Source organism: Squalius cephalus (assembly GCF_949319135.1).
Source record: "Squalius cephalus genome assembly, chromosome: 20".
Classification (NCBI taxonomy): Eukaryota; Metazoa; Chordata; class Actinopteri; order Cypriniformes; family Leuciscidae; genus Squalius; species Squalius cephalus.
In genome coordinates this window covers 28,141,488-28,157,338 of record NC_137141.1, presented here as the reverse complement: position 1 = coordinate 28,157,338, position 15,851 = coordinate 28,141,488, and the positions used below count along the sequence as shown (strand labels likewise).

At 38.0% G+C, this 15,851-nt stretch overlaps 1 protein-coding gene across 1 annotated transcript; it reads right to left on the bottom strand.

Annotated features, from left to right (window-relative positions):
* Positions 1-390: 390 nt before the first annotated feature.
* cdan1 (codanin 1) lies at positions 391-12,355 on the bottom strand. The gene is made up of 28 exons (XM_079853832.1): positions 12,239-12,355; positions 10,635-11,305; positions 9,453-9,644; positions 9,181-9,371; positions 8,485-8,604; positions 7,832-7,910; positions 7,627-7,747; positions 7,443-7,552; positions 7,242-7,331; positions 6,778-6,853; positions 6,492-6,697; positions 5,705-5,837; positions 5,476-5,619; positions 5,228-5,394; positions 5,070-5,151; positions 4,413-4,502; positions 4,230-4,284; positions 3,993-4,126; positions 3,797-3,900; positions 3,536-3,685; positions 3,394-3,457; positions 3,101-3,179; positions 2,765-2,973; positions 2,030-2,137; positions 1,835-1,898; positions 1,573-1,733; positions 1,107-1,214; positions 391-988 (listed from the first exon to the last, which is right to left on the bottom strand). The coding sequence occupies exons 1-28, from the start codon at positions 12,314-12,316 to the stop codon at positions 893-895; spliced, it is 3,882 nt and encodes a 1,293-aa protein (XP_079709958.1). The 5' UTR covers positions 12,317-12,355; the 3' UTR covers positions 391-892.
* Between the last annotated feature and the right edge of the window lie 3,496 nt (positions 12,356-15,851).

The following is a 15,851-nucleotide window of genomic DNA, read 5'->3' as shown; positions in this document are numbered from 1 at the left end:
GCTGAACACAAAATATACAGTATTTTGAAGAATGTATGTTTCTGATCCACATTGACTTCTTGTATTTTTATGACACCACCCATAATATTTTTTTCGATACTATGGAAGTCAATGGGGACCAGCAACTGTTTGGCTACCCATATTCTTCTAAATATATTCCTTTATTATCAACAGAAGAGAAAACTTCATGCAGGTTTGGATCAATTTGAGGGTGAGTAAATGACAGAATTTTCATTTTTGGGTGAACTATAGCGTTAATGCATTAATTTCCATGACTTTTTTAAAGTTCACAACTGTCATGTATTTTGTAAAAGGTGCAGCCCTGCATATGGACTCTAACTTTGCTATAAACTGTATGAGAAATGTGAACAAAAGGTACTCAAGCATGTTCACAATATCACATTTTATTACTTTAGATAGGTTTAGAATTAAACAGATAAAATTGTCCAACATGAACAAAGTGCAAATTTTTCACAAATATAGACTATAAGAAATGCATGTATACAAACCAACTCACCAACAAGCAGAAAAACATTTACAAACACTTAAAATAAATAAATAGAATTTCATGACAAAGAAGCACAGTGAATGGTCTTTATCATGTTCTACTGCAAGGCTGTATGAGTGAAAATGGGCAAAACCCTGTTAAAATTTCCCACAAAAAGTTTTGAAGATTTATAATCAATGACTGGTCTATCAACTCAGCATTTTTTGAGCAGCAAATATTCTCCTTGCAACTAACAATAAATCAGACTTTAAAATATTTTTAAAATCATATATATTGTAGGTTTAAACATTCTTTTGTTCAAATATGCATAACTCATTGCCTATTCATCCAATAGTGTTTGGCTGGGATTCTAGTTGGTAATGTCGACACGTGTCCCCCTAGTGGTCACTGAGAGACCTGCAGTATGTCCCTGTGGTTTGGCAGTGAAGGCACTGGGAACTGGGTGGTCAGGGAGAGCTGCTGAAACTTCTCTACAGACTCCTACAACAGCAAATGAGAAAAGCCATCAGAGAGCAATTTGTAAGAATTCCAGCCTCAGAAAATCATGTTTTGTTGTCTCTAAAATAATGAATGAACAGCATATGTAAGAAGCAATTACCTCTGGCCAAGATAACGCTGACAACTTTGGCCAGTTGCTGCCCACTTCCTTCTCTCCTAAAAGACCTCTCTCTATTAGCTGTCTTATCAGGAACAGGTAGTCATTCCTCTGTAGGATTAAAGGATAAACCAATGTTTAAATCACCTAAAACTAAACCTATAAAAAAATGGTTCTCAGTAATCAAAATATAGCTAAAAAATAAATGGAGTATAAATGTTAAATATACAAAAATGTCAAATGTCAGAAATTTAGTCTTTGCAACTAACTGACAAATACATATGTTTAAGTGCTAAAATACTAAAATTAGTGTTATACAAAAATATATATATATATAAAAAAATTACAAAGTTACTAAAACTAGAGTTAAAATAACACTTAAATAAAATAAAAAAATGCACACAGGTTAAGAATGTAACAGCTCGGCAAAACTGCATCAACAACACCAAGGTTTGATCAGCGGTTTTACCTCACTATCTGTGGCACTGGAAATTGCAGTCAGGGTGGGTTCACTGTAGAGAAGGTGCAGAGGTGGAGAGGGACTCCGAGTCCACAGAATTAAAAACTTTTCCAGAAGAGCAGGTCTCTTGTTCCCCTCGGCTGAAAACACCAGAGGAAGCTCCCCAGATACTGCACATGGAAACAAACACAAACAGACACATTAGGGTATTAATCACTTTCAGAATTGACTTCATGTACCATTCTCAGTTTTGCATTAACTGTTCTCTCACCAAGTTTGCAGGCCATCTGAACAGTACAACGCAACAGCATCTGCTCGACCACAGGAGCGAGGAGCTAGAAAAAGACCAGGACACGGGAGAGAATTTGTAAGAAAGGTAAACCGTTCTAAATAAAGAATTAAAAACATTGAATGATATTAGTACACTGAAATAGTATGGGGGGGGGGGGGGGGGGGGTCTGATTACTTTTCGGCATCCAAGTGTTTGTCCCACTCTGTCCAGCAGAGACTCAATCTGATGAACAGTGAAAACCTCCTCATCAGACCTGGGTCCAACAGACACACTCAGAACCTCCTGAAACATCATGAGACAAAATTATTTGAGATCTGAACCACTTACATTTGAAAATTACTGTAAATTACTTTAGGTTTGCTTATTGCTGTCTAGTTCAGGCTAATTAATTGGCCAAATTCCATGATACTGCTGATCATTAATTACAATGATTTCCAATTTATTAATTCCAAATTCTACTGATAGCCATTGTCATTGGTAAACAGTATTACTAATATACTATTATAATATTGAATCATATTTTGAATTAGCCTTTATATATATTCAGTTTTCAATTTAATTTTAGTGCAAGTATTTAAGTGTATTTGTAATTTGTATTAGTTGTTTTTAATATTTCTATTTAGTTTAGTGTTAAATTCAGTTTTATTCACTTCACTTAAAATTCTAAACTTAATTTTTATTAGCTTAAGTTTAATTAACAATTACAACACTTCTAATGGCCTTGTCCAAGAATAAAGAAACAATTTAGTGTTTAGCAAGTTTGACTATTGGTGTGAATTATGCGTTTGATTTCAGCATGTCTCATTTCTCACTCAAATTCTCTCACAAATTTGATCAACCACCCTTCTTAATGAATCCATTTTAACAATTTTTTACAACTTGTCTGGATTACTAATTCCCAATAATTACCTTAACTTCAATTATGACTTCTGATCCAAGTGGAACCTTATGGTTGCAGCCTGAAACACATGAGGACCCAGCACTGAGCCCTGAGGCACTCCTCTGGACCTGCTGACTCTTGCTTGATCCCTCACCCTCTTCAGCATCCAAAATGAAGGTTGAGGGCACACTCTTAATCACCCTCTCAAATGCACTCTTCCACTCTCTCTTTAGCAGTGCTAAGGGAGACATTCATACAGGAATTTTTTTAATCTCTATATTAAAAAAAAAGGCCACAAAGTATGTAATAAGTCTAAATGGAGAATATGTCATTTTAAAAATGTGAATAAAATTAGGCTTCACTACTTGTGATGTTGGAGGACAGCCAGCTGCAAGCCTTTTCTGTAGCCAAACGAGTGGTGATGCTCTCAGCTGTGGTCAGGACCTAAAACACAACAACAAAAAAGAATCGTATCTCTAAGTAAATAAATGATGATCTTGAAGTCTTTTTTCTAAAATTAACCACAAAATGAGATGACAAATAAGAGCATCACTGTACAGCAAATTTCCACCCAAGACAAACACTGTTATTGAGCATCTCTATTTTTCTACATGGTAGTAAGTGGATTGAATTAATTAAGAGTGACTGTTTAACTCACAGAAGGAGAGGTCTCCAGAGGAAGAAGAACTCGGACAGCTCCAGGGGCATTCTCACTGCAGAACCTATCATGGGAGATGTGACTAGTCCAAAACATGTCCTACAACATGATGTATATGTAATGAGAGAAGAGAGCTGCTGACCTGGTGGCTCTCTCCAGAGTCTGCATGCCTGCGTCACACAGCTGAGCACAGATAGAATCGTTTAGTTTGGCCGTGTTGACACCCGCCAAACCCAAACTATCTCTGAGAGTTTTCTCTCCACCCTTCACAAGCTCCAACACAAGCGTAGCCCTGCCACATAGAGTTAAGAAATTAGAAATTAGAGTTAAGAAATCAAATTGATTTACATGGACTAACAGGCAGAAAGAGCCAAAAAGACTGACAAAATGGTGGGAGACTGACTTGATGTGTTTGACGCAGTTGGAACCGACTCTTTCCGCAACAAACTCTACAGTGCGTCTGAGAGATGGGGGCTGGTTGTGAAAAAAGGCCTGTTCCAAATCAACCTGTTAAAACACATGGAAAAACATGGACGTCTACACATGGATGACATGATCTCAATTCTTCAACAGATGGAAGGCATTTGCTTGCAGGATACCTGAAGTTTCTGTTGTGAACGGGTGGTGGAGGGTCCCCTCAGTTCTGCAGATGTGGGGGTGATCTTGCGAATCAAGCCTCCGCTCTTGGACGTGCTACCAGCCACAAAAGCAGCAAGAAGTTTACGAAACTCCCCTGCAAAATGAATGATGTAAAGGTACCAAAATCACCCTCAACTGGAATTTATTCCAACCGAAACTTAGTAAAAGACATTTTTTCCCAAACAGTCCACTCTCACCTAAATATGGACAGCAAGTTAAGAGAAGCTGTTGGTCCACTAATGGGAGGGTGTCCTTAAAAGAAAATATACAGTATTATACACATTGTAAAGGAAAATGAAAAGATAAATAAACATTTTTTTCCCTCCTTAAAAAGGAAACAGCTAAATGTATCCAGAGCAGAAGATCAGTGTTCCACTAACCAGCCCCTGACAGCTTGTATTATTCTCCAGTTCCTTGATTTCTTCCTTTAGATCTGTGCTGAAGAAGAGATCTTCTGGGAAGATTGGGATCTAAAATAGGGACAGCAACAGAAAGATTTGACAGGCTCATAACCCACCTCTTTGTCCAGGCTGTATTATTTGGTCAATTTCAATTTGATAAATGTTCATCATCTCTTTTACAAAATGTTTTAACAAATAAATAAAATAAAAAATAACCACACACACATTGAAACAGCACTTATTTTCAGTGTATGCAGAAACAGACTATCAAAATGATACAAGTCCTGTTTAGCCCATTCTCTGCAGTTCTTTATCAAACCCTGCAATCTCTTTGCATTCACACTGGCCTTGACCATATAACTGGATCCAGATCACTATTTGGGTGCATTTTTATTACATTTTTCACTTGCATGTTGTCACAACTTTTGAAATTATTATAATATAGCAATGTGGAATTATTATTATTTTAAATAATGCAACTTTATTATGCAATATAATAAATGATGGCATGGTGCGATGTCAGAAGTACATTTGTCTAATTGCACACAAAGCAGGTCACATTAGAGGTGCCCATCTGCAACAGTTTTCTTCCTGGTGTTTGATTTTTTCAGCCCCACTGAAAGTGAGACATCTCACCTGGAAGAGCCAGCCCAAAACTGCCACCATGAGCAGCTGATTCATGTAACACAGCTCCCCTCCTCGACCCAATACCATCCTCCTGAAACACAAATAAGCATAATTAATAGCACAATCACACAAAAAGATAATCTTTGATGTGTATGTGATAAACTCACTTGTAGATCTGGAGCAAAAGGCACAGAGCAGTCCTGTAACAAGGCAGAAATGGGCCAATATAATCCAGCATGGACAGGAACTCCACCATCCAGGGCACTGTCAGAATGGTGCGTCTCCGATACACTGAACTTCTCAACACCGCACACACATCCAGCACTGGAGAACTCTGACAATACACACAAGAAAACAAATTAGGTCCTAAAGAATACATAGCTTGCTGGAAAAATAAAAATTCTGGCCTGTGTACCTTGCTCCGCAGAGTGACTGCAGCGTCCTGTATGTCTCTTGATGGCAGCTCAGAGGTCTGGTAAGGCAGAAAAGAGATGAAGCCCAAAAACTTGGCCAGAAGTCGTGCCGTGAGAAGCACAGAGGAGAAACGTTGCTTCTCATCCTGAAACAAAGAGCCCAAAAATGTGTTTTAAACCAATTCAAAGCCTTACTTTGGAGTGGTTGAATATTTTTCTTTCTGGTCTAACCTGTTGCTCCATGTCTCCGTCACCGGTCTCCTCTCCCCGGGCAGGGCTGGCGTCTGGACCGAGGATGGACACCTCGTCTAACTTCAGCAGCTGCTGACACAGACCATCTTTCAGGTGCTGGTTCAGCTGACAGCTAGAACAAAGATGACCGTAATTAGAGCCAAGCATCAAAAACACATTAAGAACCTTAAAGAGTTTTGTGACTTTTAGTCTATTAAAATCAGCGTAGAATACCGTCCATGCTATACTCATTACAGCTGATAAAATGTACTTTAAGCAGGTATACACTAGCTTAGCATTTAAAGGTTTAGGGTCAGCAATTTTTTTTAAAGAAATTAAAACTTTTCAGAAAGGATGCATTATATAAAAATTAAGCTTTGCCATCATAGAAATAAATTACATTTTAAAATATATTCAAATAAAAAACAGTTCAAATGTATTAAAATTTCACAATAGTCATGTTACTGTATTTTTTGATTAAATAAATGCAGCTTGGATGCTATTTTGAAAAGTATTTTGAAAGCGTCGTTCATTGCTTTTGCCAAACATACAAGCTGTGATTTTGCTGTGCTAAAATGTAACAAATATCTTTGCCATTTAAACAATGGGAAAAGCACTTCGATAAGCACTGTCCTTGTCAACAGAAACAGTCTACATAGGAAAGTAAACTGCACTCAAAATAATTCATACAGCTGGAGCAAGACTTGCAAAGCTTAAATTATGACATCATGAAAGCATCAATTGCACATCTAAAAGTCCCAACGAGTCCGGTGGATACAACATTTACCAGCTGGCTGTCTGAAGGAAGCCCTTGAAGAACTCCTGATGGCCAGGAAAGGAAGGTGGAGGGCAGGGACCAATGAGTCCCTGAGGCTGGACCAGACGCTGCTGCAGGCGCTTCAGGCGACCCAGGCTGTCTGCCCCCAGCATGCCCAGCAGATCAGCGTCAGGAGCGTCACTGGAGGAGCCCAGCACACAAGGGCTCTTACACATCTAAAAAAAAAAGAGACAGAGAGAATAAAAAAGGGACAGAATAAGAGGAAATGTGAAAATAATCAGCCATTTTGGCACACCTGGATCAGCTGCTTCTGGAAGAGTCTGGCAAAGTGAGAATGACTTCCTGCTGCTGTCAGCTGACTGACCATTATCCTGTGGGTATAATTTATAACATTTTAATTTGGAATCACAATCAAAATGATTGAAGGAAGAAATGTTTATCATTCATATAAAAAGAGCAAAGAATATACTATCCCCTGGTTTCACAGACAGGGCTTAAGACTAGTCCTAGACTAAAATGTAAGTCTGAGCTGTTTCCACTGAAATAAACTTGCACTGACTGATCTTAAAAATATATCAGTGCCTTTTTAGTTTTAAGATGCACATCGGTAATGTTTTTTTCTAAGCATGTTTATAAAAATTACTTAAATGTCCTAATTGATCTATGGTCTAATCCTGGCTTAGTCTAAGCCCTGTCTGTGAAACCGGGCCTATTAGTTTTAACTATAAAATGTCCCTTTTAACACTGCCCAATAGTCACCTGACTCTATTGCCTAATGCTGCCTCAAAATCCCAGCCAGGCTCCTTATGAGAGTCCTCCCATTCTCTGATCAGCCCGTAAAACACATCCCTACAACAAAAGCAGAAACAAATAACATGTCCCATATATATCAAGGCAACAAAACTGATAAATGACCTGAAACATCACATATTTGAAACATATTTATGGTGTTCAGTGTACCTCTGCTTTTTAAATGTGTGGAAGCCCCTATCGCTGACAAAATTGGACCGGTTATCTGTGGCGGCCTGGAATGGTACTGAATGAACGAACAAGGGTGGACTGGGGAGCTCCTGAGGAAGTGAGGACATTATTCAGCATGAGCTTTCAAAGGTTACTTATTGGTTGCTTTTAAACTAATGCTTACTTTAGCTGTGCAGTTGTCCTGAGCTTGTGCCAGGCGATCTCTGAGGGATGGGGAGAAAGTCGCCACTCTCTCATTCTCAGACAGAAGCCGCAGAGTGCATTTGTCCAGGTGTGACACCAACCTGACGAACAGATAAGACAGAAAGTCAGGCACGCGGAGTCCGATCCGAAGCAGTAAGCGGTAATGAAACTGTAATCAGACTTACTCAAACTGATTCTCCAACACTCTCACGGAAAAATACACACAGTTGTGGACATTTCCCAGGTAAGATTTCTCCAGCACCTCTTCAAGACCATAAATGAACAGGACACAACCAGGACATGACCAAATTAATCATTTTTAGACTGACTCATCCTCAAAACCAGAATAAATATCTAACTGGCGTGTTCAACAGATCCCCCTGCATGAAAATCATATTGTTTTGTTCTATTCCACTATGGATCCCAGTCAATATGACAACAAAAACAATAATAATAATAATAATATAAAATAATTATTATTACTAATACAAATATATTTAATTTAATAAAAATGCAAACAATAATACAATTATTTAAATATTACTATTACAATAATACTATTGTACTGTTAAATAAATCAAGTATTTAAGAATTTTCTTTTACAGTAAATTTAAAAAGGCAAAAATGTTTTGCAATAAATGTTTTAGCTACTTGCAGCATAATGCACGAGTAATGCATTTTTAAAGCTGAACTCTACTAGCTTTGTGTTGACAGCAGGATTATGAAACGCCTCATCTTTATGACATCTCTTCAGCATGATTTAACATGTAAGTGTAGTCAGAAGCCTTAAAGAATTTTAAATATTAATTTTAAAGAAAGTTTTTAAATATTGACACACCTGGACTGTCTTCACACACACTGATTCCTGCCTCTGTAGATTTAGAGACAGACACACCACGAGATGTCAGGAGCTGCAGCATGAAGAACAGCTCCAGGAAAACACACGGAACCAGATTCTCTACAAACAAAATGCATTAAAACTTAAAACAGATGTAGCATGCTTATGTATATGTATGCTTCTATCATTTAAAAGTTTAGGGTTGGCAAGAGTCTTAAGGCCCATTCACACTATAAACATAACCATAACTATAACTATATTAGCATCCACACCACCGAACGATAACGCTCCGTTTATTATAAACGTGCACTGCAGTTTTGTCGTCTGGTGTTTTGCACAAGCTCATTAAAATAGGATGGATTCTGATTGGCTGTCAATGTTTTTAAGGTTCATCAGCTGGAAAAATTCATTCTGAAAGTGAATTTTCTGCCCTGTTATCGTTATAGTTGTGGTGCTATACTTTATATTTAGCCTTTATGCTCCTTTTTTATTATAATATATTTTAAACTCTAATTTATTGTGATGGAATATAAAGTTCTAAAGAAAATAGATTTGTACTTGAACTTTTGTAAATGTACAAGTCTTTACAGTCGCTTCTTTACTGGCTGAGCTGTGAATCATCACATTGGCAAATATACTTTTCCATCAATTGTAAATTAATAGCGCAGTATACAGCACCCTCTGCAGGCCACTTACCTGAAATGCAGGTACAATACAGCTCTGCTAAGAGATCCAACTCTGATTTCTGTGTAATTTTGTCAGGGTCAGGGCAAGGTGACTGGGGGTCAGGGGTCACTTTTGATCCCTGCCTGTGCACTGTTTTGGTTGGGGTACAAATGGCGGGGGTGGTTGTCAGTGGGGAGCTGGTCTGCTGGGCAAGTTTAGACCTAGAGAAGATGAGGCGGCAAATGATGACAGAACCACAGAGATATAATTCAAACTGAATCTCACAACATCACCCAACATACCTTTCTCTCCTGAGCAACTCTCTCTCTTCCTGCAGACTGAGAGGACTGGCAGCGGTCAGTTTGGCCCCAGCGCTCTCTGGTACGCTCTCTGGCAGGCTGAGCGGGGTGGACGTGAAGCAGCTCTTAGGTTTACAGTTAGGCCGCTCTGCACTTACAGGAGTTGGGTTAATTCTCCGTGAAGGTTTGGTTGCTCTGGAAAAACAGCAGAAAGGTTTCATTTGATCTTTCATATTCATAAAATTGCAATGAATACACATTTGCATCACTAAATAAAACACTCGAAATATGCCAAATTAAAATACAGAGAGGATCTGAATTGTTTTATTAGCAGGGTCAATGTCATGACGTAAAAAAGAAAAGAAAATCGCCTTTATCTTTCCTTCCCTATTGGGACGTATAATCAATTAAAACATTTCTGGGAGGCACAATGTAAAAATGTCAGGGTGAAACAACTGTCCTGATATTATAATGTAATAATATTATAATTAAATTTGGCATATTTCTATTTCTATTTTGGTGTGTCTTCAAAATAACTAAACTGAAAAGTATACAAAAGCAGACTGTGTGTATGGAATGGGAAAACAAGTCTCCAAAGACAATCAGATAATTTGACCTATTTTATAACCAAATTAGTTTAACAAAGTAAATTCATAAGTCAAATATGAATTTATATCATATTTTATTATCAATATTATATTTTAAAAAAAAAAATAAAAAAAAAAAAATATATATATATATATATTTATATATATATATATATATATATATATATATATATATATATATATAATTCATTATTTTTTCATTATTTTATTTTCAGTAAATGAGCTTGAAAATGGTAAAAACCTATTTGAACCTAACATGAATTAAATTCTAAGAATTCGGCACATGTGTACTTTTTTATTTTATTTAATGTGGACGCTATTTTTTTTTCTTCTTATATTAGTAAATTTAAACTGTAACCAGTTGATTCACTCGCTCTCTTGCATGCAGGGTCTCTCGCGTGCATAGTTTTATATTTAGATATAAAGAGTAATATAGTGCAATGTTTTTAGACTGCTCAACGAGACAACGGCAGCACCCTCTCAGTCCCCCACTGTCCGGCTCCGTTCGAGACCAGTACGTTTTTAGGGCCGGAGTTGAACCGATCTTTCTGGAAAAGAGGTATGATTCATCACTTACACTGGTGAAGACTGGGCGGCACCCACTGGAGGAAAGTCTTCCAAATTATTGAAGTTGAGCTGCACCGGTGTTGGAGGTGATACTGGTTCAAACCTCGCTACACCTCTACTCCTCCTGCCACCTCCTTCTTCAGACACAGCAACGCGAGTTCCCGTCTGTCGGCCAGACGCGCACCCCCCAAACCCCCCACTCCTCTTGCGGCCTTTGTGCTGCTGTGTGGAGGAGCTGGGCTGGACCTCTGGGGGTGACGTCATGAAGTCGCCAAGACTGGGACGCTGGGCGGAGCGGCGCTCGGAGGGGGTGTTGCGGGGAGAAGGACTCCAGACAGAGCTGAAGGAAGGGCTGCTGAAGGCGCTGACGCCACTCAAACAATGAGAGCTGGTATATGAGGTCTCCTGCTCACTCCTCCCACCCACTGGGGACGCAGATGGGGCAGGAGAGAAGAGCTGGACTCGACTGGCACTGCGCAGACCCTGGACTGGCGTGGATTTGTTGCCTCTCCGCTCAGAAGAGTGCTGAGTCCTGACAGATTTGGAGGTGCTGGGGGTCTTGGCGGGTGTGGTGGGGCCATGGGTCAAAGTCTGACTGCTTTGCTCTCGCAAAAAATTCAAAAGGAAAGGCACAAACTCCTCTCTGCTGACCTTGAATAGAAAGTCTTGGGATTCACAAACCTGCCGAAACAAAAAGAAACATCTAGTTAAGTCATGAAAAGACTTGAACAAACTTTAAAATTGAGCAAAACGAATGAAACTTATTACTTATTTATTTTTTACATTAAATTATCTATCAAAAAATCATTAAAGTAATTTCTCAGTAAAAGAAATACAAAAAATACAAAAAAAAAAAACTTTACGTGTGAAATACAACCCATTTATCTCTGTTTAACATTATATTATTAGTGTTGTCATAATTAACTAAACTAAAACTATAATTATTTGTTTCAGTAATTTCCGTAGCTGAAACAATAAAATAAATAAAAATGTTGCCTTGACAATGGCATCTCAATGAAATTAATCACTTTAAGATGAAGTACTAAAATGACTAAAACTGCTAATTCAAAATTAAAACCTAATTAAAATTAATAAATACCATAATTTTACTTAAATAATTCTAAAATAGCACAATTATACCTCGTAAATAAGGCTTAGTTTTTTCTACAATTTTGTGTAAGACTAACTTACGCAATATGATGCAATTATATTGAGAAATATTGAGAATGTTCTGTTTTCAAATGATCACAAACAAAACACCATGAAAGGTAACGTTATAGCTAATTTATGAAATATTTACATTCCCCAAAACATAAGTTATGTAATTTCCCAGAATTCCCACCAAAAAGAAACTTGATGATGACAACGTTCTCTTTTATTGCTCGAAAATGTTTTGTGGCGTTAACAGTTACCATCTAAATGTAAACCTTACATTTACCTTAAAAACAAAACTGAAACCCACATATAAAATAATGCGACTCTTTAATGGTTGTTTGCTAACGTAGCTATAGATTAGCTGACTGAATTTCAGGAAACCAATCACTCATACACTCCGCTACGCAGTGACAGTGAAAAAACACAGTATGAGAGAGAGAGCGCGGTGTAAACTCTTACGTGTTGTGCTTTGAGCCAGAGCACTGTCTCGCTTAACTCCACTTTACTGTGCAGCAACGATTCCAAAAGAGCCGCCATTCTTCTCGGAGTATCATGAGGGTGACGTGCCTCTTGTCAGGGGCGGGATTGGCTGAGCAGTGCAACGCGCGCAAACCTCAACAACACTGAAGACATTGCCAGTCCTTCAAAATAAAAGTTCAGAGAACACTTGCGTTGGTTTGTACCTTCCATTTGATTACTGAGTAAAACTTTTTCAGAGAGGGTCTTAAAAAGGTTAAATGTTTATGTAGGCCTTTATTGGTTTAAAAAACAATTTATCTGTATGTGTGTGTGGGTTCGGGCTACAGTCTTTTTTACAGTCTATGGCTACAGTACATACACAAATCAATTGTTCTCTAAACAAATATAGGCCTACAGAAACATTTAACTTTAAGATACGGATTGTTTTTGTTTTTTTGTTGGTAAAACTTGTTTGTAACTCTTCTAACCCCTGTATGTCCTTATGGGTTTGTTTTGTTGTTAATGCTAACTGCATAAATTTGGGGGAAAAGTGTTCACAACAAAAATAATAGGTTAATAGGTCAATAAATTCGAGGCTTTTGGTCATACCTAGGATATCCAGATCCACCAAAGGAGGGATATCATTTTCACATTTAGCTCCAAAACTCTGGAATAGCCTTCCTGATACTGTTCGTTGCTCAGACTCACTCTCCCAGTTTAAAACTAGATTAAAGGGTTAGTTCACCCAAAAATGAAAATTCTGTCAGTAATTACTCACCCTCATGTTGTTCCAACCGCGTAAGACCTTCGTTCATCTTCGGAACATAAATTAAGATATTTTTGATTAAATCTGAGAGCTGTCTCACTCCTCCATAGGCTGCTAGGTGACCGAAACTTGCTGGCCCAGAAAAGTTATTAAAGAGATCGTTAATATAGTCCAAGTGACTCCAGTGGCTCAATCTTAAGTATATCAAGCGACGAGAATACTTTTTGTGCGCAAAAACAAACAAAAATAACGACTTTATTCCACTATTCATTTCCTTCTCTCTGGGCCTTGTAGTGTTTTTGCGTAGCGCGTCTGTGTTGCACGTCAACACGCATCACACACATGACCAGCTTCGGCCAATTGTGAGCCTACGTGGTGACGTGCAACACAGACACGCTGCGCAAAAACACTACGTGAACCAACTCGAGGCCCAGATAGAAGGAAATGAATAGTGGAATAAAGTCGTTATTTTTGTTTGTTTTTGCGCACAAAAAGTATTCTCGTCGCTTGATATACTTAAGATTGAGCCACTGGAGTCACTTGGACTATATTAACGATCTCTTTAATAACTTTTCTGGGCCAGCAAGTTTCGGTCACCTAGCAACCTATGGAGGAGTGAGACAGCTCTCAGATTTAATCAAAAATATCTTCATTTATGTTCCGAAGATGAACGAAGTAGCCTGACTACGTCAGACTTCGTACTTCCGCTCAATTTCATTTCGCTTCTGTACTCAGTCTGAGACAGCTTCAGAGCTTTCTGTTTGCCACCGGTCTGGAAACAGCCGGGCCAATCAACGAACAGAGGGCGGGCTGAGAGCCGTGACGTACACGCTGATTGTACCGTGGATGCGTAGATTTACTTAACTTAACCTGCAAAAGTCGTTCACAGCCATGTTCACTCCGGTATTTCGCTCGATGGTTTTGTTTTCGCATCATACATGTGTTTACAGTGAAAGTTAAATGCGGCCGAGCATGCGCATAACACACGCCATAACCAAACGTTATGTGATTGGCTTACGGGTAACCAATGATTTTAAACTTCAGACAAGCGCCCCCTAGCAAGAGAGAAAACACTTCTCTGTTATGCCATTCCAGACTCTGTCTACGAAGCAAAGTGAAGTAGCAGAGTCTGGTATTACCAGGCTATGAACGAAGGTCTTACGCGGTTGGAACAACATGAGGGTGAGTAATTACTGACAGAATTTTCATTTTTGGGTGAACTAACCCTTTAAAGACGCATCTTTTCGGCCAGGCATTCATATAATATTTTTAATCTTACAGTTCAAACTACAATCCGGCCTCTAGTTCATAAATGCCAGAGGAGAACCGGCCCCCGACTGAGCCTGGGTTCTCCCAAGGTTTTTTTTTTTTCTCCATTAGGTCACCTGATGGAGTTTTAGGACACCATTAGGTCACTTGATGGAGTTTTTCGGTTCCTTGCCACTGTTGCCTTTGGCTTGCTCAGTTGGGGATATTTTGGGGATATTTAATTTTATTTTATCAATCCATAAATTCCACTAGAAACAAACCTTGTTGTATTATTTTAATTTAATACTGTGAAGCTGCTTTGATACAATCTGCATTGTGAAAAGCGCTATACAAATATACTTGACCTGACTTGACTTGACTTAATAGGCCTTTGTTAATAGGCTTTCATTCTGTTGGCAAGGCTTCAGAATGTAAATTTTTACTTTTATTTTTTACTTCATTTTCTCAGGTTTGGCCTATAAAGTAAATACTTGCTTTATTCATGTTTTTTTTTTCATTATTTTTTTTTCATCTGTATATTATAGGGCCAATTGGATAAATTATGCAGCTATATTGTGTGGATGTGTTGGTATGGATGTCAGAGTATGGTTTGTATGAGTGTAATTAAAAAAATGTGTGTGTGCGTGCATGTAATATTTGAGAGATAAAAACTACTGTACTGCAAATCACAAATACAACCATGTATCAGTGGAGCTTTGCTGGCATCTAATGAGGAAAAAGGCTTTTTTTTTTCTTTTTGTTAGGCAACATTGTGTGCCCTATGACCTTCAGGGCCATATGTAATTAATCCACACACCTGTTTTGGACCTGGATGTCTATCATTATGACAAACAGATGTTTCATAACAACCTTGAACAACCTGTACGTCAAGCTTCATTTTCTTTTGTGGAAAATTGCTTATAGTGTTTACTGTTTACCCTTAAAAAGATCCATTAAATCACTGTATTTAGAACAACTGAGATGTTAAATTATGATTTGTGTAAGCCAAACCATAAGACTAATGCATCATGGATTCCTTAATTAAAATCAGATCTGAGGTTAACATTACAGTTTAACATTGTAAATGATCTAAAACAAACAGTAGCCTGTATTTAGCAAGTTGTTAGCATTGTAGAAAACCTGACAGTCTCTTCAAGTAATGTTAACCTTTTCTTCAAGTTCATGTTATTTTACTCATAAGTCAAAAAATGCTGCTCTAAAAACCTTTAAACAGTAAATTTGTAAGTGTTAATTCTTTTGGAGTTAAATTTATCTCGATCGTTTCTCAAAAGTGGTCATTCTCTTCAGGGTTTTCTGACTATAAACAGAACAGTTCTGCTGAAATATAACGCTGTTACCTATTTATTGGTCCATATAGCCATCTGTTTAGAATGTTATGAAGACAATATATTGTAACCACAAGGAACGACTTGTGTAGTAAACAAAACAGGAGACAATTATTGCCATATGGAAAACTGGAAACCCATTAATAGAACCATTATCCCTGATGTAGACCATGGACAAACATTAAGAATAGTCATAAGAATACACAAGCTCTGCTTGTTTGCACTGCATGCACAGGTGTGTCTCCCTCATGTC